The 27,115-nt window shown below is 39.8% G+C and overlaps 1 protein-coding gene across 1 annotated transcript; it reads left to right on the top strand.

Annotated features, from left to right (window-relative positions):
* The first annotated feature begins 1,304 nt into the window (after nt 1–1,304).
* On the top strand, nt 1,305–27,115 carry LOC134636150 (melanocortin receptor 5-like). Its single transcript, XM_063485993.1, has 5 exons — nt 1,305–1,375; nt 18,141–18,364; nt 18,481–18,587; nt 24,095–24,283; nt 26,309–27,115. Exons 2-5 carry the CDS (start codon nt 18,176–18,178, stop codon nt 26,877–26,879), a joined length of 1,056 nt encoding a protein of 351 aa, XP_063342063.1. The 5' UTR covers nt 1,305–1,375; nt 18,141–18,175; the 3' UTR covers nt 26,880–27,115.

The raw sequence follows: 27,115 nt of genomic DNA, 5'->3' as shown, positions 1-27,115 counted from the left end.
AACCCCCAGTCACTGTGCAAGGGACTGCAGTCATGCCTAAAACAGCATGACCGCAGTTTCAAGCAATGTGTGCATGGCATCACATGAGAAGCTTGAATACATTCCACAGACATCCAATTCCTTAACCACTTATCCATATCAGAGTTGTGGTTAGGGCTGCAGGCGAGCTCAGTGGTCCTAAAGGTACCCCACTGGACTGACCATCTCAGGTCCTTTAATGCATATTTTTACTGTAAAAAAAAATAAAAAAAATTCCTCCATGCTATTTCTTTTGTTACTTTTCTTAATGTGTACATTCTGTATTGGTTTTTAGTTTTGTACATTGTGTACTGGCTTTTGAAAAAGTTTGTTAATCTTGTTTTTGAAAAGTCCCATATGAATAAATATGGCCTGCTTGCTTCCATCTGTAGGTACTGTTTCAAAAGAAGATCAGTTTCTTTGTTTTCAAACAAGAACGGCTTCTGTAGAAGGTACCAATCAAATCACGTCTCTATATAAACCCATGTAATTATCGCTGCCTTCATGTCTTGAAGCATTTCCATGGGTAGCAACACTTCTCTCAGCTATTTTTGCAATCTAAAGTGGAAAAGCAGTAAAATAACAGAAAATGGGAAATCCTAAAGTATAAAACAACCTGTACAATATGTGTAGTAGATTAAAAGATTGAACCTCAAGTTAGACAAATCGCAGAATAACACTGATCAAACTGTCCAAAAATAAAAGCCCACAGAAACATGCATTTAGTATTTTGTTTGCTTCAGTAACATAGCTGCAGTGCAGGTCTGTTCCTACAGGAGAGAGGAGGTGTATGTGCACTGATTTGGACTCTAAACCCCCTCCCAGAAGGATACAGTATGCACTTGCATTGACTTGAAGTGTAACCCAACAACAGCACTAAAATCATTCAGAAGTTGCATTGAAATATCAACTTCATTTCATTATCACAGCACTGCTGGTCTACATCAAGTCACATCTACAGTAAGCACTGAAAGATGGAGCCTCTCACATACACAATCTTCATCAGCATGTGGGAAGCTCAGTGCTGCTGGCTGCTGCTGCCACCAGCCCGCTGTGAGCGAGAGCAGGCTGGAAATCGCTGAAAGTGGCTGCGTGTCGTGTCAACACTGTCAGAGCTAAAGAGGGAGTTCCTTATCCCTCCTCTCTCTCCCTCGCTCTCTCTTCCTTCCCCTCTCTCTCTCTTCTTCTCCCTCTCTCTTTCTCTCTCGCCCGCTCCCTCTCTCTCTCTCTCTCTCTCACAGCTCAGCATCTCCACTCTCACGTTGCGTAAACCCACCGGTCTGATGCTCCACAGAGGCACCATCCAGTCCATCTGAGGCACTTGTGGAAAAGATTTGAAGCACAGATACCGCTAGAGGTGAGTCATTTTTAAATCTCTGTCTGCCCCACTCTTTATGTATTTCCAGCACAGCTCAAAAGGCATAGTGTGTTTTAATTATCTCTTTTATCAAAGCCAACGCAGATACATAATTAGCTGATATTACAGGATGACCAGAACCTATGATTTTATCACTGTCACTACTTTATTATTATTATTATTATTGTTATCCTCTCAGATATCTGTATGATATTTGTGTGAAATCTGTGTTACAAAGTCAAGTGAATCTACTGAAAATCAGTGTAGATGTTGCAGCAGCATGATAAATGTCATATTTGGACAACATTTATTTGTTTATTTCTTTATTGTCAGACTTGATTCAACTACCAGCAGCTTCATCCAAATCCATAAATCGCACTGCATTATATTCTAAACTTGTACATCATCAGCAAGTCTGCAGCCCCCTAGTACACACTTTGCTGATTTTAAACTCTGCAGCCCAGTAAACACACTGTACAGCAAAGTTGTCACATAAGCTTCTGCATCAAAACTGTGCAGCAACACCTGAACTCAGTCATGAAAGAAGCTGCCAGGAATTTTATCCTGCATTAATTTTGTCTGTTGGGAACTGAAGCTGGGTGGTAATATGCATCGATTTCTTTTGCTTTTGTTATGATTTTTGCAGGAAATGAAATGTGCAGCATTGATTTTACACCAGTGTTAGAGCCTGAGTCAGATAAGGTCTCTCTTTAAGCTGCTGGAGCTACTTCCTATGGAAACACAAAGCCAGATGCTGCTTAGTCCAATGGCACACTGCCAGATGTTCAATTGCTGCAACGCTTAAGTTCCTGCATCCATGCATTGATCACAGTGTCACATAACTCGCTGCCAGGAAAAGCTGTAAGGAAGTTTCATTTCAGCATGCTGCTGCCCAGCTGCTGGCAGTTTATGTGTGTGTTATGTCAGCCTTGGTGTCACTTAATTAGAGCAGAAAAAAGCAACACTCAGTAAAAGCTGATTCATTAAAATTAAGAAAACATGACAGATTTCCACCTTCATTTTGAAAGAGATGTCCTGATTTCTTTGGTCTAATTGTCACTGTAATAACTGTCTGGAAGAAATATGATTTTCTCACTGAGCTTAGTCACCACAGGGGCAAAGCAGCAGCAGCAGCGAGCGTCTCTCTGTGTGAGACGACGAGCTGCCTTTTCATTGACTGACCCAGCTGCGGCTTCTGATAAATACATCTCCTGCTGGGGGAACAAAAACACGCCTCCGTGCACAACTATTATTTGGTTTGTATTATGCTCCGTTCATCTCTTCTACATGGGTTTCTTTGGCATGTGTGAGTCTATGACGAGTAACTGCGCTGAAGCTCATGTAACTAGAGACTCAAAAGCCTCCGCTGGCTTTGACAGAACACGCTGGCAAATAGCCGCGTGGTTATTACTTGTACGAAGACACAGATAGGAATCGGCTTTCAGGCAGGGCTGAGTGATTCAGTTTGATGATTTACAGAATTTAATTAATTTAAATTACGTATCCATCAAAGATTGTGATGGGCCGTTCACGTCAAGGTTTCGTTAGAAGTCTCAGGTCTGCTGTCTGCCAATAGAGGGGATTCATGCATTAATGTGATAAAGTGCGTTAGTTTGTTAGGAATTATTAGCCATAACCAAATAGTCTGTAAAACATTTCCCAGCTGTAAGCAAAGATAGTCCAATGGTATAAAAGTCTATATCTTTATATAGTTACTGTGCAGCTTCAGTCACCTGTAGAAATTATTTTTTTGTGTTATAGTCACTGCCAGATTGCCTGTTGCTATATTCATTTAAAAATATAGCAACAAATATAGCTATTATGTTACTGGTAAGTTCCTCTTTCAGTAGAACTGAGGACTGAATTATACAAATGAACAGAATTTATAGGCATCTTGTTGGCTGTAAATATGTAAAGGTAAATAGAAATTTTTATTTTCCAGAGTTTCATGTGCTTGAAGGATTTTTCAAAAACATTTCTCTAAACATCAGAAACATCTGTACTTTATGGAATTAAATAATTATTTTATGCTTTTCATTTAATGCTGTGACTGTCCTTTTCAGCTGTGGCCATTAGTAGTGTTTACACGATGCTGACAGGTTTTTAAGCACTGGGAAAAGAAAATGTAAAATAAGGCAGAAATGAGCCCAGAAAAGGAGGCTGGAGGAAGAGGTAACCCAGCAATTTCCTCAGCAGCCTGTCTCCGTATTTCACCGTGCCGCACCCCTGTCAAAAAGAATGAGCGTGATCCTATCAGTCATGATAAAAAGGTTTCATGTACGTTGAGTCTTTGCTAAAGTCTACAGTGTAGTATCAAGGACACAATGCACAGTCATAACAGTATTAATATGTGGTATAACAGATATTCTAGTCAACTATCTTGACACATAATTTAAATAATATTTTAAGTGTTTCTTTTGCTGGTCACAAGTAGTTAATTAGCAAAAGACTTGAAGCAGTTACAAGGCAGGCAGGGCTAGTTTATGACTTGAATGGTGATGGTGCTGTTATTTTGTGGGATTTGTCTGAGAGGGAAAAAAGAAAAAGAAACTAACAGTATGTTTGTGATAATGTAGCCATGGAAACCTTTGAAGAGGCTCCTGACCATAGTGAATTTGCTATCATCCACCCCGCTGCGATTGGACACGGTCACATCATGAGGTCAGATGCAGATTGAGATTGTCAGTGTTTTGCTCGGTTAGTCGGGGATCAGAGCGAGAGGAGCTCCGCCAGCGGCATCTCGGTCTCTGTTTCACCGTGAGCTGTCCGAGCCCCGTGTTCTGCCTGACGGTCCTTTCAGTCAACATAGCAATCAGACAGCCTGAAATTTGACACGTTCATATACATGTCGTATATACCGTAAGGGAAAAAACTCTGTACCTTATAATGATTAAGGTACAGAAAAGAAAAGCACACGCTACATATTCTTGATATTTTTACTTAAAGGAAACATGAAGCTTCATTTGTATTACTCACATGCTCATAATTGTGTTTTTGAGCAAGGCCAGACAGGCATTGAGCAAAAGCGGCAATAAAACAGTGTGGAGGAAAAACATGTGCCTCTACTGATTGTTTCTTTAACACTGACAAATACAAAATAAGGCGTGTGATAAAATTCAGCCCGCACGGCGCATATGTGCATATGAAATGAAATCCACATTGTACAGCTTTAAGTGCACCAAACGCTCATTAACTAAATCTATAAAAACCACACGTGCTAATAATGTTTATGTGATGTTGTAATTGTGCTTGTGTAGTATGGACAGTGGTTTCCTGCTTCATGGCATGTGAGTCATACTTATGATCTTTCTTCAGGCTGCTCCCTTATTCACACGGGGCCACCACAGCAGGTAGCTCCACATATTTGAACAGGCACATTTTTATGCCAGATGCCCTTCCTGACACAACCTCAAAGGAATTTGTGTCTCCTCCCAAGATCAAATCACTGAGCTTTTGCTTGTTAGGCAAATGTATATACCACTATAAATCATGGAGTCCTGTGTCATGTCAGAGCTATCAAGCTAATAAGCCACTTTAAACATTTGCTTTCTTGATCACAAAGTACATTTTTAAATCATTGACAGCGTGGACAAAAACCAAGCAAACAAGGATGTGTCATGTAAGGCCAAGCACTGAAATATAATAGGAATACTGCTGCTTAGATACTGATGTGTGAAATGAATTTGCTGGCCTGGAGTTTGTTTAGGTGTTTACTTATTATCAGAATTAATCAGAATAAAAAAAAGTAAAACAATGAAAAGCAATTAATTCTCCATTAAGCAGAAGTGTATCGAGTGAGACTCCCAATTAGCCGAATCTGATTGACCATTTACCTTGGACAAGGCTAACCTCAAAAATTCTGACACAATAACATCAATCAAAAGCTTTCAGAATACTCCCTCTAAAAGGAAAAACTGGCAAATTGTTGGAAATTGGAAAAGGGAAAAACAAGAACTACTTCGCAGATGCTGAGACGAACATACAGAGCGCCTAACAGAAAAACAGTTACAGGATGAGGAGCTCTGAAAGCTGAATCATTGTGCTTTTGTCATTAAAATGTGTGTACTAAAGGTACTCACAGCCAAATATACTTGGCCGATAAAAAGAAACTAATAATTATTTTTATTTTAAAGGACTTTTGAAAACATTGTTAGAAAAACTGGAAATATCAAGATGTACATAAATACACATACACACTGATAGCCAAGTGAATGATTTAGGTGCAACCATCTTTCTTATGTCACCTAAATCACACCTACAGGAATGAACCAACAGGCTGTGACCTTGTTGATTCGTTCCTTTGAGGACACTGATTGGTCCAATGTGACTGAAATATGGAAAAATGAATGTGACGGTAAGCTCACAAGAATCTAGCTGCCTTGAATGCTCAGACACTTACATTTTTTTCTACTTTAAAAGTCAGCATGGGTGGATCTTTAAAGGTTACATGCACAGAGGAGTCATTTTGACGAATATGCCAAATGATGAAAATGGTGTCCCCATCTTCTTGGTTGTTAAGGTGAATATGGCACTCGTCGATCTCACCGATAGGTTTTTTATGACTTGTTTGCTGCACAAACTGCTATAATCTTTCTGGTCATTTCTTCATATAAGTCAGGGTAACATTTATTTATTTATTTATTTTGCTTAAACCATATTTTTCACGCCTTTCCTCTCCGTTTGTCTTGGGAGAAGATGAAATGCCAGCAACCTCTGCAAACGGTGGAGATTCGCAGGTGTTTGTGCGTCTGTCATTACCGCATGCATGCGATTAGATTTAATTACATTTGTGCTAGGGCGTATAATTGTTGTTGTCTTGCTCTTTGAAAGGATAACGTTAGGTACCTGAAAGTACATAAGCTGCCACTTGAAGAGGGTTGTTTTGTATTTTGATGTTATCTCCCAGATGAATACTGAAATAATGTTCTACCCAAACTATACAACAGGAGTTTAGTAGCTGTTCTTGTATTTCATTTGTGGCATTCAGTTCACAATAATAATAAATCTGAATGTGTGGGCTGAGAGGTGTTAGCTGTAATATTCATTCATTTGCGGTTATTTATGGATTTTTGCTCTGGTTATCAGGTATATGGGGAAATTTGTATGTTTTTCTATGATTATATGATCCTTCTACATTGGAAAAGATGATTAAGCAATTTTTTGCCTAATCAGTTGATTACTGAAAGCTCAAAACACTGATGATAGTGTGCGTTCTTGGTGAGGCTGTGAAGTCAGACAATCATTAGCTGTCAGCGAAGGCATTTCATGATGTCTCTCTTGATGCCACAATCAAGGCACCAAGGACTCTTTGTTTTGTGACAGTAGCACAAGATCCCAATCAATAACCGACCTCCCCCTGGCACTATTACCACAGAGTGTTGGTTTGGGACCAAAATGGGCCAGGAGAGAAATACAGAGCCCGAATGAGGAGAACAAAGAGGCAGAGATAAAGACAGAGAGCCCACGATCGGAGGAGCTGAAGGCGAATGTGGGTATTGTAAGTGTGTGAACACACGCTCACAGAAATGACAGCTACATTTTGAGTCAACACCAGAAATTATGAATGAGAGCCAGTGGGGAATCGACTTGTAGTAGAGCACGGGGTGTTTAGGTACAGAATTGGGCACTGATGATACCTGAAAGTGTGGTTTACACAGCACAATGGCTTACATCTTTACATCTGCATGTTGCTGTCTGCCTCAAACATTGCATCCTCAAACTGCAACACAAGTCACTTCAGATAAGCAGGAAACATAATACGCTCTAATACAGGCTGCACAGGTGCCAGCAACCTGCACACATTTTCATAAGATAATTTTTTTGTGGGTGTTAAATGAAAGCTCCTCTGGGCTTTTTGTTTTTCTCTCTTTTTTTCTTCTCTTATTAATGAGTCACTCTCGCCTGTGCCACTGACTCATCAGCAAACCCCAAAATGTTCGCTCTTAGACTTTCAAGTAGTTTGTGGTTTTCATGAAATACTGAGAGGCCTCTCCTGTGCCTCTCCTAATGTGATGCGACTTTTAGGAGAAGACATTCAGGAAACAGGATTGTTCGTTTTGTCAAAAATGTTTTCTGCCAGAATTTATGAAAGAGAATTTAAAAAAGCAACCTCACTGAAGCCATGTGAAAATGAAGTGATCTAAAAATATCGCTGCAGGGGAGTGATGAAACTGTACTGAGGCCTTGCACGTAGTCATAACACCTGCACCTGCATTTCTGTATGATGGAGGTGATGTCTCGTCCTATAGTGAGTCCAAACTAAAATCAGAATGAGAATACTTTAATAATCCTGAAGGAAATTATCTAAAACTTGCCTTTAACAATAAAAAGAGTACAGGGCAATAGGTTCCAGTCTTATTGATTTCATTCAAAATGACACTTTATAAAACAGGCAGCAGGTTAAATTTGTTGTGTGAATCAGATTTAAAAATAAAATACTAGTTCTTGTAAAAGAAAACTATAAACATCTAGAAACATGCAACATTCATACAGTGAAGGATTTTTTTATTTTTTACATAAAGCATTTTTTTTATTTGATTCCCAGCTGAATTTGTAAGTTTATTCTCTTAGAAAGAAATGAACAGTCTCTCAGTGTTCATGGTAGTCTCATTTTACTCAAAAATATTTTTATTGAGCGATTGTGGATACAGTTTACGAAAAAAAAGAAAAGAAAATGGAAACAAAAAACTCGTTACATTGAATATAAAACAGAACTTCTCATGTTAGAACATATGTTAAGAAAACAAACAAACAAACAAACAAACAACAACCCAGGAGGGGCGATTGATACTAACAAGCCCTTTCCTTACAAACCACACAGAAGTTAGCTTCGACACCACTGAGCTTCACATTCTCATTAACACAGACACACATCGGAGCGCTATGGAATAAGCAAAGTTAGTCAGTTAGTCATCCTTAAATTAAAAGTTAGAGAAGTTTATCAGAAAAAGACCCCAGATTTGATCAAATGTGCCCTTTTGGTTCTGGATGGAGCAGTGGATCTTTCCAAGACTGGGACACGACATGAGATCAGCAAAGCACTGAACATGGTAGTCTCATTTTAATAGAGAGACGTAATATCAACCAAACATCTGGGAAAAAACACAGTACATAAAGCTTATGAATTGATTTGCATGTTACTGAATGAAAGAAGAATTTGGTCCTCAGCAAAACACGACTTAGTACTTTAGTCAGATGTTTCTGTCCCTCTTTACAGAAACTCTGCAAATCATTTAGGTTTCTCGGCTGCTGCTAAGAAAGTCGAAGCATGAGGTAGGCCACGCTATGACCTTAACATGGGAGGCTGTAGAGACTGCTCACTTTTGGAGACCACCAGAAGTGTGTGCTAGTGGACATGGAGTTTTTGACGTTTCCATATTAGCTTCCTTTTTCAGAAGTTGGGTTGACAACAAAAGAACATAGTATCAAGTCCCACTCATGTTGGCTCACTGCTGTTGATGTACTAAAGACTAAAGATATCTGAAATGTTTCGTTGGGCTCCTTAATAACACTTTAACTGCCATAGCTGATGAGTCTTGTTTCCGACACATACATATTCACTTATGGCCACATTTAATCTTCTTTTAATTCTTTCCCCCATGAAATAGAAAATGTCACATGGCAAAGTCCTGATTTTATGAGCATGGCAATGATTCCAGGGGGCTTCGGTGTTGAGATCTGAATTCAACATAACAAGCACGGCTGCAAGACAAAATACTACTGAAATGATGTGACGCAGATAATCAACAGAATCTCAAACACCTGTCATCGAGAGCTGAGGCAGTTTTCTCAAGTATTTCGTTAAGGTTTTTGTAGTTGTAGAAGTTACAGGTGGGATATTGTACACATGTTTACATTTTATGAAACTGACTTGGGTCATGCCTGAAAGAAGCTTTGTGGTACTGAGGTTAGTTTTATCTTTGTGTTCTGCAGTCAACCCATTGTGGCTGATAGTTTATTGATTATTGTGACATTTTCTAAATAATTCCAACATAAATTATATTTTTCCATCACAGCGATTGCATCTCATCAATAATCAGCTTGAGATAGCTGTCGTTTGAATTACCACTTGAAAAACTGAACTGCAAGTCCTGACGTTATTCGGTCAGCCCATTCTCCTCGTTTTTCCCAGTCAGGTTGCAGCAGCAGGCGTGACTGCTATCTGGAGCATGTTTATATGTGGATACTGAAAGTACAGAGTACATGACTTTGTCTCCAGTGTCTTTCTTGTTAAGCTGTTTGGTTAAGGTTCATATATTACTGCTAACTAGTGCTAATTACAGACTAACGAAATAACTGAGAGCAAGCCATATCATTTATCAGATAATTCATTAAGATTCTACAAAAATCACCAGCACTACACCACAATTACGATGCAGCGCTTCATTTCAGTGATTTGAGTTAGTCTAGGTAAGGCCCAGCAGGTCACATGTTTTCCCAACATGAGTCAAAGCACCAGCATGCCTAATTTTAAGCCTGGAATGAATGTGTTTTTAAATAAAACCTCGAACACTGTGATCCTTTTTAGACATTTGGATTTGGAGCCCGCCTCCAATGGCCAATCAAGGAACTGCAGATTTTGACACTTCTGTCTTTGCCTTATTTTTCAGGTTGCCATTAAAAGATTCACCAGCTATTTTGTTAGGTACACGTATCGAACTGTTTGTTAATTCAAACATAAAACCAGACAACCACATCGGAGCAACTGTATATATCTTCAAGATGAACTGCTGAAGTTCAAAATGAGCATCAGAATAAAGATTTACTGTGAAATTAAATGTGCCATGGTTGCAGGTACCTGCTGAGATTTTCCTGGACATCCATCTCTAGGGTTCACAGTGAATGGCAATTCTCAAAAGGAGTTTACAAACTGAGCTGACAGGAAAGAAACAGCAACTCAAATACGCACTTCTTACAACCATGGTATGAAGAAGAGCATCACATAACGGACAACATGCCAAACCAGGAAGCATATTGGTGCCAGTAGCTGACTTAGCTGTTAGCACTCCTATTAGCTAAGAACAGGAAACTGAGGGTACAATTCATATGGGCCCACCAAAATTGGAACTGAAGATTTGGAAAAATGTTGCCTGGTTTGATGAATCTCAATTTCTGCTGTGACATTTAGATGCTAGAATCAGAATCTGGCATAAAAAACTTGACGAATGGATCCATTCTGTCTCATATCAGTGGTTCAGGCTGCTGGTGGTGGGTTAATTGCATGGGGGATTGCTGGCATACTTTGGGCCCCTCAGTATGCACTAAGCATCGTTTAAATGCCACAGCCCACCTGACTGTTGTACCCATCTTCTGAAGGCTGTTTCCAGCAGGATAATGCACCATGTCACAGAGCTTAAATCACCTCAAACTGTTTTCTTGAAGATGACAATGAGTTCACATTACTCAAACTCCACAGTCACCAGATGTAACAGAGCACCTTTGGGATGTTGTGAATTGAGAGATTTGCTTCAAGGATGTGCAGCAACTGCATAATCCTTGTTCAATTTATGCATAATTAACACAGTTCTGATATGCAAAAGGCTTCCAAACTGGTACAAGTAAGGTGTACCTAAAAAAGTGCCCAGTGAGTGTACTGCATGCTCTGACTCTAATCCTTGAGATTAACATTAATCAACTGATAAGAGTGTCTAAACATACAAATAAGAAGTAAAATAATGTTGTAGCTTCTAAGAAACTACAGTGCAAGGATGGATGAATTACACTATGAAACATTCAGTATGGACATTAAGAGAATAATTAGTATTGTCACAGAGTTCAAACATTTGTTTTTTAAAGGTTTTAAAACATTAAAAGGTTTTTAATGCTTTCATTAATACATTTTAATTAATAAAGTCCTTAAGAACCAACTTCATAAAGGGAACCCTGCAACAGCAGGCATTATCTCAGATTCATGGGCTCATAGTTAATATTAATGGACTGGGATTATGGAAAAAGAAAATTCCCTTCTGGATGAGCCCTGCCATTTTCTCACAAAAAATTTATATTTAAAAGTATTTATACGTGCCAAATCATTAAACCGGCGTGAGAAGACACACATCATAGAAAATATTCAAATATATAGCCACCTGCCTCATATTGTGTAGATCCATTTTATGTTGCTAAACAGCTTTGAGCCACAAGGGTACAGGTCACAAGACCTTTGTGGTTTCTGGCAGCAGTTGTTGGCAGCATATCCATTGGACAGGGAGATTGGAGGTCCATGGATCAGTATTATTCCAGCACATCTTTTGGCAGCCCAATTAGACTGCAGGCCAGGGTCAACAGCTTGATCTTTCTGTGGTCCTCTGTCCCTGAATAGACTTTCTCATAATTCTCTAAAGCGGATTTGAGCAATTGTTCTCCAGGCTTTATGAAGGTCTTTCTTTAAGCATTGGCTTCTTTTTCACTTATTTTTAGTCCAGTCAAGTCCAGAGTAGATTCCCAAAAATCGGAAAACAACAGTGTGTACTTAACAAAAGCAGAGGAAACTGTAAACATGGAGGAAAAAGGACAAAGTGACTATCTGCAGTAGATAAACTGTATCTGAAAGCCACCTGAAAGCCAGAATTAGAGAAAAGAGAAAGTGTCCCGGAAAGAGCTGACACAGGACCTGTTTGTCTAAGACTCATCAGAAAGGGTCTCAGTGGAATTTTGTCTGCAAGGAAGGAGAGGATTTCAAGAGAGAGGTGTGAGTGTCTATAGACATCTTTAAAACATGGTGGAGGCTCTGTGATGGTTTGGGGTTTCAGCCAGTGGTGTTGGGGATCCTTAGAATCCTAGAAATAACAAGAAAGCTTGCCTAAGAGTTCACCCTATGTTGGGGAATTGAGGAAGTCATGCCAAATATTGACTTTGATGCTTGTCACAGTTGTGCAAACTCGGTTTTTGCCTTATATAACACCACATACGTTTGCATGTGAAATGAGAGGTGGCTCAGGACTTCTGCACAGCACCATATTCCTGCTGGGTAGGACTGCTGCCTGCTGGGTGAAGGGTGCTCTATCTGTAACAATTTTACAGACAGGTGGCCAGTGCTTGTCAATGTGACATCCACATGAGAACCCAGCCACATGTAAGTGCATTACAACCAGTGTTGGGGAGTAACGGAATACATGTACCGCCGTTACGTATTTAAAATACAAAATATGAGTAACTGTATTCCGTTACAGTTACCGTTTAAAAAGATGGTATTTAGAATACAGTTACTTTGTTGAAATAAATGGATTACACGGCGGTACTTTCCTGTTTCATATTGTGGCGGGTCAGGACTGTTTGGGTTTTGTTTGACAGCTATAGTCTCTTGTTCCAGGCGGCAGCGTTACGGTTGCCATGGTTACAGGGTGACGCTCTCTCTCTCTCTCTAGACTGTGTGTTTCCTGGGTGAGAGAGCGCCTTTTCGTTGTTGTTGTTGTTGTGCTAAGCTAATAGGCAGAATGCTACAGGCATAGCTCTAAAGAATGTAGCATCATGGGCAGTGTAGTCCGAGCTGCAGGGAGAATGGACTGCCATACCCGTTATGTGTCTGTGAGCCAGGGAGGGAGAAAAAGGAGAGTGGAAAAGTACGAGCTGTCATCGAGCAGAAACGGGAGCTGGAAGCATGTAAATATAATAATAACCACTGCAGCCAAGAAGAGTGCCTGACCAGCCCAGTTGTAAGTAAGCTATTAAGACTCGACTGTACACTGTGTTCGTGTTTTCCTCCGAAACAATAAGTTCAGTTGGAGCAGCCTTTCAACGCCTCTCTCTGTCTCTCGCTAGCAAAGTTGACCCAGACAACAAAGTAAAGCTAGTTTTCAGCTACGAGCCCGACACGGTTCGGAGCCGCGGACCTTCAGTAATAGTAATAAATCACACAGCAATAGTACATTCACGTAGTTGTAAAAAGCATGATAATGTATTAATCTCCAAAAGTTGAATCTGTTCATCTGGACGTAGCGTTTTGTGGGAGAAACGTTTTGTCACTCATCCAAGTGACTTCTTCAGTCTCAGCTGACTGCAGGTTTCCCCAACCCTTATAAACAGTACATTTGCATAATGTACTGTCCACTTTGGCAAGGACTGCCTAAAGCTTGTACGTCAGTATGAGCAAACAGCACGTAAGATGGCGGACTACAGGAACCACCTGAGATTCAGCCTCAGATGCCGACAAAACAGGATTACTCCTAAGAGTCTGCAAATGAGCTCTTCAGTTAAAGGCTTCCGGGCAACAAAAATCCTCCAGAAGGCACAGCATCAGTTGCTTAATGAACGGGTGAGGCAGACAAATTTTACCATCGACATGCTAAAATCTCAAGAGGAGCGGATCCGACGGAGACTGACAATGCTTTTAGATGAGAATACTCTTAAAAAGGTGTTTGACTTCACTGAGAAGGCTCGTCTAGCACAGCACAAGAAGTCTAAGACCAGGCAACAAAGGAAGTTTGACTTACTTGTTGTACGTCGGAAACCACCGCAAAATACGGAGAGTGTCCTCAGTGGTCAGAAGAGACAGGGATGCGATACAGAGGATGTGGACAAGTGGGTGAAGAATTTGTCTGACAGACAGCTTACCCAAACAGAGAAAAACATCCTTGCCAAAGGGTTGAATTTTGCCGTCACACCGAGACAAATCCCGCTAGTGGAGCTGATCACAGCCACAGAAACAGCAATTCGCAACAACAATATTGCAGAAGTGGAAGCAGAGCAACTACGGACGAAAGTTTCGGCCTGTCTCAGCAATGCAAAGCCCCCAGCATCCAACATCACCATGGAGGAGAGGAAGGCACTCACTTCACTTAGTGATGACAACAACATTATCATCCTTCCGGCAGACAAGGGTAGGTGCACAGTATTGCTTAACCAGAAAGACTATCATGAGAAGATTTTGTCACTACTCAGTGATGAAAATACTTATGAGCCCCTGAAACGAGACCCAGGAAGTGGCTACAGGAAGAGGGTGATAGACTGTCTGAAGCAGTTGGAACAAGACAAGGCTATCGACCGGACCTCATACCACAGGCTGTACCCAGGGGAGTCTACACCAAGTCTGTATGGTTTACCGAAAATACATAAGCAGGGTGCACCTTTAAGACCTATTGTCTGCATGATCAACTCGGTCACCTATAACATCTCCAAGTTTCTGGCTTCGATCCTCAACCCGCTGGTGGGCAGCTCTGAACACCACATCCAGAACACCCTGGATTTTGTTGAGAAGGTGAGAGATGTCATTATGGAGGCAGATGATACCATGGTCTCGTACGACGTTACATCTCTCTTCACTTGCATCCCAGTCACGGAAGCGTTGGAGGTAGTCCGTAAGAGATTACAGGATGACACCAACCTCAGCAACAGGACCACTCTCAGCATCGACCAAGTGTGTTTGCTTTTGGAACTGTGTCTTCATTCCACCTACTTCACATACAAGGGTCAGTTCTACAGGCAGAAACATGGGTGTGCCATGGGCTCCCCAGTTTCACCCATCGTGGCCAATTTGTACATGGAAGAAGTGGAAAAGAGGGCTTTGCTATCCTACCCTGGAACACCACCAAGCCATTGGTTCAGGTATGTGGATGACACCTGGGTGAAAATCAAATCTCAGGACGTACTACATTTCACGGATCACATCAACTCGGTGGACCGACACATCAAATTCACCAGGGAGGATATGAAAAGTGGCAGGTTAGCCTTCTTAGACTGTGAGATTTCCATCAGTAATGGGGGACATCTAAAGGCTGACGTGTACCGGAAACCTACACATACGGATCAGTATCTAAGGTTTGACTCTCATCATCCACTGGAGCACAAACTGGGTGTCATCAGGACGCTACAACACAGAGCGAACACCATCCCCACTGACACAGCGGCCAGGGAGGCAGAAGAACATCACATCAAGAAGGCCCTGAGTAAATGTGGTTATCCCAGCTGGACTTTTGTCAAAGCGGGAAAGGCACCTAAAGAAAGCTCCAGTCGATCCAGGAGAGAAGGACAACCGCTGCCCAGGCGAAAACCTGTAGTGATCCCATATGTGTCAGGAGTATCGGAACAGTTGAGACGCATTTTTTCTAAACACCGTGTCTCTGTGGCTTTTAAACCCCAAAACACGCTGCGCCAAAAACTGGTCCACCCCAAGGATCGGGTCCCCCGACACAAACAGAGTAACATAGTGTACGCTGTTAAGTGCCAGGAGGATTGCCAGGATTTATACATCGGGGAAACCAAACAACCTCTAGCGAAGCGGATGGCACAACACAGAAGAGCTACCTCGTCAGGCCAGGACTCTGCAGTTTATTTACACCTACAGGCCAGTGGACACTCTTTCAACGATGAGGATGTACACATCCTGGACAGGGAGGAACGCTGGTTTGAGCGCGGAGTCAAGGAGGCCATTTACGTGAAGAGGGAAAGACCATCTCTGAATCGAGGAGGGGGCCTAAGGGTACATCTTTCGCCATCTTACAACGCTGTGATTGCAGCCATTCCCCAACTCTCTGTGAGTGGTACTCATGGCCATTGATCAGTGGGCTTTGATCAGTGGGTTTTGGTCAGTGATTGTTGATCAATGGTCATAGGAATTTGCATAATTATGATTAAGGAACTGACCTCACAGCCCATTGTTCCTTCAGTGGGCTGGTTTCAGTCATTATGCAAATGTACTGTTTATAAGGGTTGGGGAAACCTGCAGTCAGCTGAGACTGAAGAAGTCACTTGGATGAGTGACGAAACGTTTCTCCCACAAAACGCTACGTCCAGATGAACAGATTCAACTTTTGGAGATTTACTTTCCTGGATGATTGAGAATGCATCAAGATAATGTATTAAGTAGTCCAAAGTATTCAGAATACGTTACTCTCATTGAGTAACGTAACGGAATACGTTACAAAATACATTTTGGGGCATGTATTCTGTAATCTGTAGTGGAATACATTTTAAAAGTAACCTTCCCAACACTGATTACAACAAGATGATCTATGGTAATGACTTCACCTGCCAATATATCTAAAGTTGCTCTAGCTGTTGTGGATTTAAGTGATGTAAGCACTTCAAAAGGTTAAATGTAATGTGTGAGCATAAATTATACTTTTGATTTTAAATGGCTGTGTCTTATATTAAAATTGCTTAAGATAACTGTTGTGTTAATTGGTGCTGGAAAAACTGAATTCCAATTGTGCTGACATAATTAATTTTTTTCCTGCAGTTAAAGTACATGGATAGAATTAAAATGTCTTAATGATTCTCAATGTAGCTTTTTCATTTAGCGCTGCAGTAGTGGTTAATTGCTGTACCTGCTAAGCTCATTGTGCCACTTTGGAAAAGGATTTAGATAATGGCATTCTGCTGAAATGAGGCAGAACGCCGCGGTGGACATAATGCTGAATTTAGTTTATCGCTTCACTTCACTTGAACAGTTTTATTTTGATATCAGTGCTTTCCTCAGTTCCCATTTGGGATCTAGACGTACTAGCAATGTGTGCAAATTTATAAGTAACTAAAAGCGTGTCATCTGACATAACCGCAGGGTCCAGTTATGAGGTCATGTGCTAAGAAACAGAGGAATCACTTAGATGCATGAAGCATTTAACAGTTTGTTTTTGGGGTTTTTTTGTCTAATTTCGTCATATTAGTGACTCTTAACAGTGAAGCTTTCTTATGTGCCCTTTAACTTGAGAGTGTGATGTCAGGTCACTGCACCAGTTTAATTTATTAGGAAAGAGAAACGTTCAAAACAAATGCCAATGAAATTTGTTGTAACTAAATTTTAGCTCACTGATGAAAGTCAGGAACTAATTTAAAAGCCATCTTTTGATGATTGTGGCTGTTTTACATCATTGTAATTAAATGATTTTCCTTCAAAATGTCAGCAGCCAGCTTATCATATAACACATCCAACCTAATTCAGAGCAGCCATATGACTACGTTCACCTACACTCATATGTATCTGCTGCTTTCAAGCGTGGCATTATTGTAAACTGGCTTGAAAAGGATTGCAATATTTTACACATTGCTTGTCTCTGTGTTAAATGTGTTCAATTTGTCTTGTGAACATGTTTGTAAATTAAATAAAGTATGATGTTATTAGCAGGGATGGGTTATCTTAGCATAAAGGATAGGAACACAGTGAAACCACTAGCTTGCCCAGTTTTACCCAAAGGCAGGAAAATCTGCAAACCAGTAGCTAGCAAAGTAGCACATTGTTGTGCACTCGCTGTATCTTGTGAGTTTACCAGTTTAACACACAAGACCCAGCCAAGAATCAGTCCACCACATAACCTGTAAAGCTACGACATGTCAGATTACACAAATTAAGTGAAGGTTTCTTCTTTTTTTTTATACAAGTGAGGCTGCTTCCTGTTCTCCAAATCAAAACTAAGTCAAGCCTAAAGCAATCATCTGGTTTTAGTTTGTGTTTAATGTACTTCTATTTGCAGTGCAATACAAAATGTAAACACTTACTCAGAGTGGTTGCTGTCTTGGTTTTATGGAACTTTCCTAGCAACATTTTTTTGCTGAAGCAGGCAGTACTAAAACCACTTTTTATCATCTGATCAGCACCAAGCATTAGAAAAGGATGTTAGTGGAGGCCAAACTAGGACCACACACAGGAGTTACATTTGCAAGGAACCGAATACTATTTGTATGTTGTTAAATAAACAAGGTGCTTGGGGTGAATCATGTTTGTTTGCAGCATGTATAATTGAAGCTGGCATAATATTAAGCATGATCTCAATATTACAAAGCTTATATGAAGCATGACACAGTCTCACGTTCTTCTTCTTGTTTCTTCTTTCAGCCTGCTTGAAAAATGGCCTCCAGGTAAGAGTTGCGATGATCCAGACCCGACCCACAGCAGAGATGAATGTGTCTGATGAATCCTACCAAAAGGAGGTGCTGCTGGGGAACTCTACCTGGGGCTACTCCTACTATCATCAAAACTACACCCTGATCCCTCCACTATCAGAGAAGGCTAGCACCTCCAAACCTGCAGCATGCGAGCAGGTCCACATCGCTATCGAGGTCTGTATGGCTGCGTGTAGCACTTTGGATTAATTTATTTATCTCGTGATTTCTTCTTGGCTACCACTACCCCGACTGTCTCTTCACTGGTCTGTATTTTGATCTCCTCTCCTAAGGTCTTTCTGATCCTGGGTATCATCTCACTGCTGGAGAACATTTTAGTCATCACAGCCATAGTGAAGAACAAGAACCTACATTCCCCCATGTACTTCTTTGTCTGCAGGTAAACTCCTCAGTGGTTTAAGACATAAAGGGGAAAATAACATAATAATGTACGAGGACCACCCAAAACCATTTTAATAAAGTGAGCTTACCAGGTGTAAAAGATTTTGTTAAGCAGCAGTTTATTAAAATATGCTTCTATCCTTCAGTGCTTACTCTCTGTCTTGGTGTAATACAGCCATTCCCAGGGGCAAAATGCAATATAGGTCCCAAGTGAAACCTTGTTCACTCTTGTCTACATATTAGTGTAAATGGATACATTTAGGATTAGACTACATCCTAATGTAGCCATTATAATTGGATAACAATGCATGCCTCCCCTCAAGGCCCATATCATTTGAGTTCACATTGTTATTTTCAAGCCCTTCTCAAATAACCATAACAACGCTGCATCCACACAGGAAGCATTTTGGAGGAATGCGGCGACCAGAGACCACAGAAAGACAATAAAATGTAACGACTTCAAAAAACAAAAACAAACAAACAAACAAACAAACAAAACAATGAGATAAACATTTCTCAACTTAGATGCAAGTGATTGAAGCAACTATCAGTGAGAGTGAGGGATACGCTCCATTAGATCATCCTGACTGATCTATGACCTGATAGCAAATACATTTGAGGATGACCTAGGAGAGCAATTCAGCAGTTCAGTCAATTCAATTCAGTTCGGTTTTATTTATGTAGTGTAAAATCATAACAAGTTACTTCAACTTATAAGGTAAAGACCCTACAATAACACCCAGAAAACCTCAGATGAGAAGGAATACAGTATATCTCTGACAGAACCATGCTTGGGGAGGGGCAGCCATCCGTTGCCACCAGTTGGGGTTGAGGAAGATAGGTCTAAAGACATACTGTGGAAAAATAATAACAGTACTATTAATAATAACTAATAATGAAATCACAACAACGATCCTGGAATAATCCCTAGCAAACAACTGTCAGCTTCAATGCAATGTGAATAACCCCCTATGTGGATGGATTTTAGGTATCTGCCAGACACTGAACCAAGAACTTTCGAAGTAGCCTATGTTGATGTAATTAATAGACATGAACCGTTATCAATTATGTTCAGAAATTATGCTCAGAAAGGTCCTGATTTCTCTTTTGTTACACAAATGATTAAAGTGGTTCAGTCCTGCTTTGTACAACCGAGACAGCTATCCAGGATTAGATTGTTTCCTTCCTTTCTGTTCTAAAAAGGTCATCAATGCTTTTATCGCCTATAGAATTGAATATTGTAATGCACTTTACTCTGTTCCAGAGGCTACAGCTGATGTTGCCTAGCTTTAAAACCACAGAAAGAGAAGCAACCACAACATACCAATCCCTCCCTATTGCCCTTCACTGGCTAACAGTAGTTGTTATTGAGAATAGTCTGGCTCCTGCCTGCTCTATGAGCCCAATGACGGCTTGAGATCCTCTGGCAGTACTCTGTTAAAGGTTCATGAATAAAGGTTTTGGAAAGGTCATGAAAGGTCACCGGGCCTTTGCATACTAGGCCCCTCAGCTGTGGAACTGCCTGGCAGGAGATGCCAAGCGAGCTATCCTACTGGTCTCTTTTAAATTGAAAGCAAGGAGAACACAAGGAAGCATGCCAGCAAGCAAACAAACAAGCAAGTAAGTAAGAAAGAAAAATAAAACAAGTAACCATAAAAAGCAATTTAGATGGCTTACAGGCTCAGGTAGAGCTAACTTTTGTTTTGTAGAAGTGTGACTTCAAGGTGACAGTCTAGAGTATGCTTCTATGTGATTACACAACAGGATTTTTGCCAGAATTCAAAGAAATAATGAGTTTCAATTTCCAAACCTTCTCCATGTAACTGATTAAAAAGCTCAGTTGCGCAAAAAATATTTTTCTTTTGCCTGAAGTGGAAATGTTGGTTGATTTATAAAAGGCGAAGAACAGTTGACGATAATTGCTCATCCTGAGCTTGGCAGAAGCACATTTCCAATATAATCCAATGTGAAATCTAATTATTCTTTCCACTTAGAAAAATGTCATGCAGTATGTGTTGCCAGAGGAAACATGTGAACTCTTGAAACTGACATAAATCTTTTATCCTGATTATAAATGGTTAAATAAAATGCCATGTAAGCAGGGAGTTACAAAATAGGCTTTTGATCTTATAATCTTGTGCCCTGCTTAGACTAATCATTAGGTAACAGCAGATGATTTAAACAACTTTTGATTAACCTTCTTTCTTTAAATTTGTCTCCAACCAATAGAGATCTGTGGACTCAAAAATCATGACATATTTGGGGCAGCTGCCACATCAAAATCAAGTCACACTTTTAATGACCCTACTGTATAAATCAGAAAAATACTTGGATGTCTGTTTTGACATCAGCACCAATTTCTTGTGACTTTGTTTGGATCTGTCTTCTGATTTGAAAGACTTAATCCTCTTACTAAGACAAAAGCAAATGTGTTTCAGCTGTGCAGAGACACAGCAGACATTCAACTAAGTCTTTGAATTTCTGGCGAGCTGTATAGCACTTCTGTTCATGTGGTTCTGAATGACTCCCACGGCGTAACACTGAGGTACAGCGAGTTACTGCAAGATAACACTATTGTTATCTTTTATTTGAAAATCCATTTGATTCATGGGGGGGAAAAGAAATACATTCCTACTTAATGTGTTGTTTTCCTTCTCTCTATAGGTAAGTTGTGAGTATTTGGTGAGTCAGTCCACGATGTTGATCATGATATAATATGCTGCCTTGGTAACCAAGACAATAGAGGAGAAGCCTGTTGCTTTCTCTGGGCTGTAATTTTAACATATTACATGCCACCTCCACTCAACGTGGTGTTAAGAGCTTGTGCTCATTTAACATATTTCTGTGAGACTCGGCTGTCATTTTCTCTGGCACTTGAACAAATTGCTTTGCAAACAAGGTTCAACTAGATGTCCTGGAGAACATATTATTGTAGTTTCATAAATTCTCATTTGAACACCAAAACACCAAAATGGCACCAAAGCATAGAAAAACATCTTAAGCTACATGTTTTAAATATCACCACTTCTGGCCAAGAAGCTTTTACTCATTATACGAATCATTTGTCAAGTCAAGGCATGGAGTCCAAACGTGGAAAGCTGTGGAAAATCTAGAAAACTAACAACAGCCAGATTGTTGACCTTGCTCTGCGACACCTCTCAAATAATGTGTCAACTAAAACTAGACTTTTCCTGACTCTAAATTTAGTCCAGGGCAAACAATTCAGAGTTAAAATTGGGACTAATTAGGTTCTGAGTGGTGTATCTAGAGAGCTGTAAAAAAGTACTTGCCCTATTCCTGATTTTGTCCCCGCTGGGATAGGTTTTTTCCCTTGATAAGCAAAACAATAATTTAAAATCTACAGAGTGCATTTACTCTGGCTATCTTTATCTAATATTACAATTGATTTGAAGTTTTACAAACGTACAAAAAAAAACAAAAAACTCAAGGAAATCTGGGAGGGGGCAAATATTTTTTCACAGCACAGAACATTATTACTGCTCAGAAGAAGGTACTGTCTCGCCTTTAATGATGACATGCCCACAGTGATGAGTAAAAGTGAGCAGAAAATATTGTGCAATTTTGTTGCTTGCACAAATCTTCACTTAAAGATGAATGAAAACAAATATAGAGATAGCATGTTAACATGCTTGTGAATGTACAGATATATTCCATCCATGCAGCACTCGGCACTCCTGTTAGCTAGAAAGCTGCATCAGCATGGCTGTCATACTGAAGAGGGAAGGCACAAAAGGTCCCTGCACAACTAAAAATGCCATTGGGTGGCTGTAGCTCAGGAGGTAAAGCGGGTCATCTACTAATCGGAAGGTTGGTGGTTTGATCCCTGGCTCTAATCTGCATGCCAGTTATCCTTGGGTAAGATACTAACCCCAAGTTGTTCTCCAATGCATACGTTGTTAGATAGAAAAAAAGCTACTTCTTTCCTGTTGGTGGAAAAATGTACCATGTCGACCAATAAAAAATGATATGGCAAGATGTGGGATTTGGTTATTTAGGAATAGGGGAAAGTTTTGGGAGAGAGAAAGAAAGATTTCGACAGCCAGTTTTGAGATGTGAGAGATTTGTGACGTTTAGTGTGTTTGGAGTGTACAGCGTGTTGTGTTGTCTTGTATAGTTGGTGTGTAGGGTAGTCGTTGTTTTGTTTTGTGTGTCAGTGAGGGTACTAATGAATGTCACAGTTGCTGCCAAAAAGCCACCATTTCAAGTTATGAAAATATTTCACTAAACATGTTTGTGGTTTTTACAGTGAAAGAATATAACCTTCTCCTTACTTGGCTCATATGTTTGTGTGTGATTTCAGTTCAATTGTGTTAGTACCGCGAATGAAAAAATACTTGTAAATTCAGACAGATGAGATTGTGCTGAAAAGAACAAGGCAAGGCAAAAATAAATAAATAAATTTAAAGGTTCAACACAACAATAAAATAAAAAATAGTCCGAAATGGCCAATTATACCCTGGACCCCAGAGTGTTAACCAAATAAAACATGAAAAATTTGTGAAAAAATGTGTTCATTTGTGGCATTTTGTGTAAATTTAAGCAATTTGATTATTTCTAATTAAAAAAGATTGTGAAACTTTAGTTAGACTTGTGTTTGTAATTGAATCACCTCATGTTGTGTAGCTAAATTGATTTTATGCTTATTGGGCTACATGCTTATTTATCAATATTCACATGTTTTATGTAACTGAAATGTTTAATTATGTGGGCTAAAGAAAAGAAAGTTATAGACTACGTTTATATGAAACATCTGTATACTTACTGCTTTTGATGTATTTTAACTATATATAATACATGTTACAGAATGTAGCACATGCATATGTGTAAAAAATAAATTGCTTTGATTTTGCCACCCCATTTGATTTCCATGCCACCCAAAGAAAATTTGCCTAGATCAACCCCTGCCTCTGTTCACACTATGTACACTATGTATATACTCTGACCATCAGCCACCAGCAGTTATAGCGTCACTGTTTTAACCATTTTTGCTGGGGAAAAACATCAAATTTTAAATGTAAATATACATAAATAGCATAGATGTGTTGTTTATCTTTAAGAAGCTCTTAAAATATTAGTATTATTTAGTAACAGTATTTGGAAACAGCATCAAGCGTCTGTCTGTCTGCCTGCAGTGCAGTTTTTTTTTTTCGCCATACCATGACCACTTTTAACTTGGGAGATAAGATCCATTTTCCCACCATCTTTGCTGGCTTTGTTGCTTGTGCAAAGGCTGTGAGTGCATGTGACTGTCAAAGCATTGCCTCAACTGCACCTCCGGAGAATGTGAAAGACTGTACTCAGGCATTAAATCAATTAATTGGTTTTCCCAGTATGACTGTGATAAGAAAGTGTTTACACAACAGGAGGGCGAATGCAGCTATTCTGTCAGCTCCTGAATACACAGAAGGAAGTGCATATAGAAACATTTATTTGAACATCTGTTTGCAGAATAAAGGTTGTATAAAGTATTTTGGTTTTTTGCAGTTTGGCAGTAGCAGACATGCTGGTGAGTGTGTCCAACGCCTGGGAGACCATCATCATTTATCTTCTCAACAACAGACAGCTGGTGGTGGAGGATCACTTTATCAGGCAGATGGACAACATGGTGGACTCCATGATCTGCATCTCTGTCGTTGCATCCATGTGTAGCCTGCTGGCCATTGCTGTGGACAGGTAATCATGGAAGGGAGTATAAGCACAAATATATCTTTTGTTTGTTTGTTTGTTTTGCTATTGTTTCTTAATAGTTTCCTTTTGAAATGTTTTTAAGGGAACTGAAGTTTTAATTGAAGGCTCTAGTCACAATTAATCCTCATCCATCAGCCCAACACCACCGCCCCCAAGTTTCCTAATAATGTTCTTGAACATAACTGACGTGTTATAATTTATAACAACAAAAAAGGACCCTGTAATTTTATGATAAATTTAAGGAAAACTGAGGCAGTGCTTATTTGGCACTCCTTCAGTTAATTCCTGTCATCTGTTTCCTCTGACAACTCCAATGAATGAAAAATACTGCTTGCACTAAATCTTAGTTGTCAGTGCTGAACAGATCAAAGTCTTTTTGTTGTCTCACTGTGTGAATGAATGAAATTTTAAGCAGATGAGTAAACCAGCATTGATGCAGTTTAATTTTTTGTTTTAAACTGACATTTTATTTCTTAATTTCCACCTTCTTTATCTGATACACACAACAAATTTGGTTTATTCATCATGGGGATCACTGCTTACTCTAATGCATCTGTGCAAATGTTAAGACAGACAGAAAATTTTAGTTTTTTTACTTTTTACTTTGCAATAAATTATCTGGCAAGACAGAAAACTCAAAAAATGTCCATCTTTCTCTGATTTCCCTTTTCATTCCTTTACTTTTTTGTATGCTTGTGAAGTAGATTTAAAATCCTTGAAATGTGCAGGTTTTTTTCATCTTCACCATTCGTGTCTTTTTATGGTCTTTTCACATTGAAAAAAATGGATCTTTTAATTTCACCTGAGCTTGAGCTCAAATTGGAGCCTGAATATTTAACAGCAAAGCTGTATTATTAAGAGTTGAATATTTCATAGGCACCGATGGCACACTGGTAATTTCTTGATCTCTTGTGCTTTCATTTTGACCATTCTATTTCAAAAGGTCTGTCTCAGATCTCCTAATTCGGTGGGTTAACCTACCATGCAAGTCTTTGGACTGTGGGTGGAAGCCAGAGAACCCACGCAGGTTTACGGAGCACCAGTATGCCGCTCTAAAATTTTCTCTGACACAGTAATTTTATAACTTCTTAGTTCTAGAACCTAACAAATGACAATAACTGGAAGAATTGCAATAAGGCCTTCAAACTATTCAGTGCCTGTTCTTTATTAGTTCGTCCTGATTGCACACAACCATTCACAGCTACATTTAGCATGTGATCACTATTTTAAAAGTGTGTCTTTGTTACCATTGATTACCATTTAATCAATTGTCTGCTTAATAATGAATGTAGAATAACTGGAAAAACTGTTCTTTTTTAAATGTTTGTCAGACATGTTGATATTTGATCCATATACATTTAACTGAGTTAAATCTTACTCTTTCTAACATATAGATATTCCTTTTGTTCCCTTTTCCATGCTTGCTATTCCTTCATGTGGAGCACGTATAAAACTGCAAACATTGCATAGACCATCATACTGGATGATACTGTACCATCCCCAGAGGCTGTTTGAAAGAGGTGGACTCGGGTCCATATTAGGCTGACTCTGATTCAGTATATGAATCAGGTATAAATACATGGTGTACAAGAATCAGGAAACTTGACAATATAATATTCATTTGGTTTCTCAGTGACATTTAATATTTACGAGATTGTCTCAAAGACATATAAATTACATTCATACCAGAGGTTACAACAGAGCCACCAAATAACAAAATTGCACCTTTTATGTATAAATGTACGTTATGCGTGATCAACAACCCAAGGTTGCCTAACGTTATCCTCATTGAATATTGAATGTCTCAAGAATAAATGTCTCACTGGAGTTCATGTGACCTGTAGTCTGGTTCCCTTTCTGTGAGTTATTGTATTCAGCACACACACAGTCCCCGTTATGTTTAAATGTCAAGTTTTTTGACTTGAAACGATTTTGTAATTCATCAGTGAGCAATAAATGTTGATATAAAATTAGAGGTTACTGAGGTGTATACTATGTTATTATCCACAGGTACGTCACCATCTTCTATGCACTGAGGTACCACAACATCATGACGGTGAGGAGAGCTGGCTGTATCATCGGGGGAATCTGGACCTTCTGCACTGGCTGCGGAATTGTCTTCATTATCTACTCAGACTCCACTCCTGTGATCATCTGCCTGATCTCTATGTTTTTTGCCATGCTGCTCATCATGGCCTCCCTCTATAGTCACATGTTCATGCTCGCTCGCTCGCACGTGAAGCGCATTGCTGCCCTGCCCGGCTACAACTCCATCCATCAGCGCACCAGCATGAAGGGGGCTATCACACTGACCATCCTTCTGGGGATCTTTATCGTCTGCTGGGCTCCCTTCTTTCTCCACCTCATCCTGATGATCTCTTGCCCACGGAATCTCTACTGCGTGTGCTTCATGTCCCACTTCAACATGTACCTCATCCTCATCATGTGCAACTCAGTGATTGACCCGCTGATCTATGCCTTCAGGAGTCAGGAGATGAGGAAGACGTTTAAGGAGATCATCTGCTGTTACAGTCTGAGAAACGTCTGCACGAACATCTGTGCTCTGACTGGTAAGTACTGAGAAATAGAAAAGACCAGTGAAAGGATGGGTAAAATGAACTGACCGAATATGACGCTGGAATAGAAATACTACTACCCGAGGACTGGTTCACTGCACTTTTCAGACAGTACAGTGTACCGTCAAACAAGCAACTATTGAAAAGTATAAGCTGGAAAGGAGACTGGAACATTGAGTTATCTCCTAATGCGTCCACCATGTACACAAAAAGGCGAGTTTACTAGATGCATTATTTTAAG

This window comes from Pelmatolapia mariae, linkage group LG10_11, assembly GCF_036321145.2.
Source record: "Pelmatolapia mariae isolate MD_Pm_ZW linkage group LG10_11, Pm_UMD_F_2, whole genome shotgun sequence".
Taxonomy (NCBI): domain Eukaryota; kingdom Metazoa; phylum Chordata; class Actinopteri; order Cichliformes; family Cichlidae; genus Pelmatolapia; species Pelmatolapia mariae.
The sequence above is the reverse complement of the archived record's forward strand: the minus strand, read 5'-3'. Positions and strand labels throughout refer to the sequence as shown.

What these genes read in the sequence shown, in the direction of transcription:
- LOC134636150 (XM_063485993.1), top strand. Translation starts at nt 18,176, where the DNA reads ATGATCCAGACCCGACCCACAGCAGAGATGAATGTGTCTGATGAATCC. An exon ending in AGGTCCACATCGCTATCGAG is followed by an intron (nt 18,365 to 18,480) that starts GTCTGTATGGCT and finishes TCCTCTCCTAAG; the next exon opens with GTCTTTCTGATCCTGGGTAT. An exon ending in CTGGCCATTGCTGTGGACAG is followed by an intron (nt 24,284 to 26,308) that starts GTAATCATGGAA and finishes TATTATCCACAG; the next exon opens with GTACGTCACCATCTTCTATG.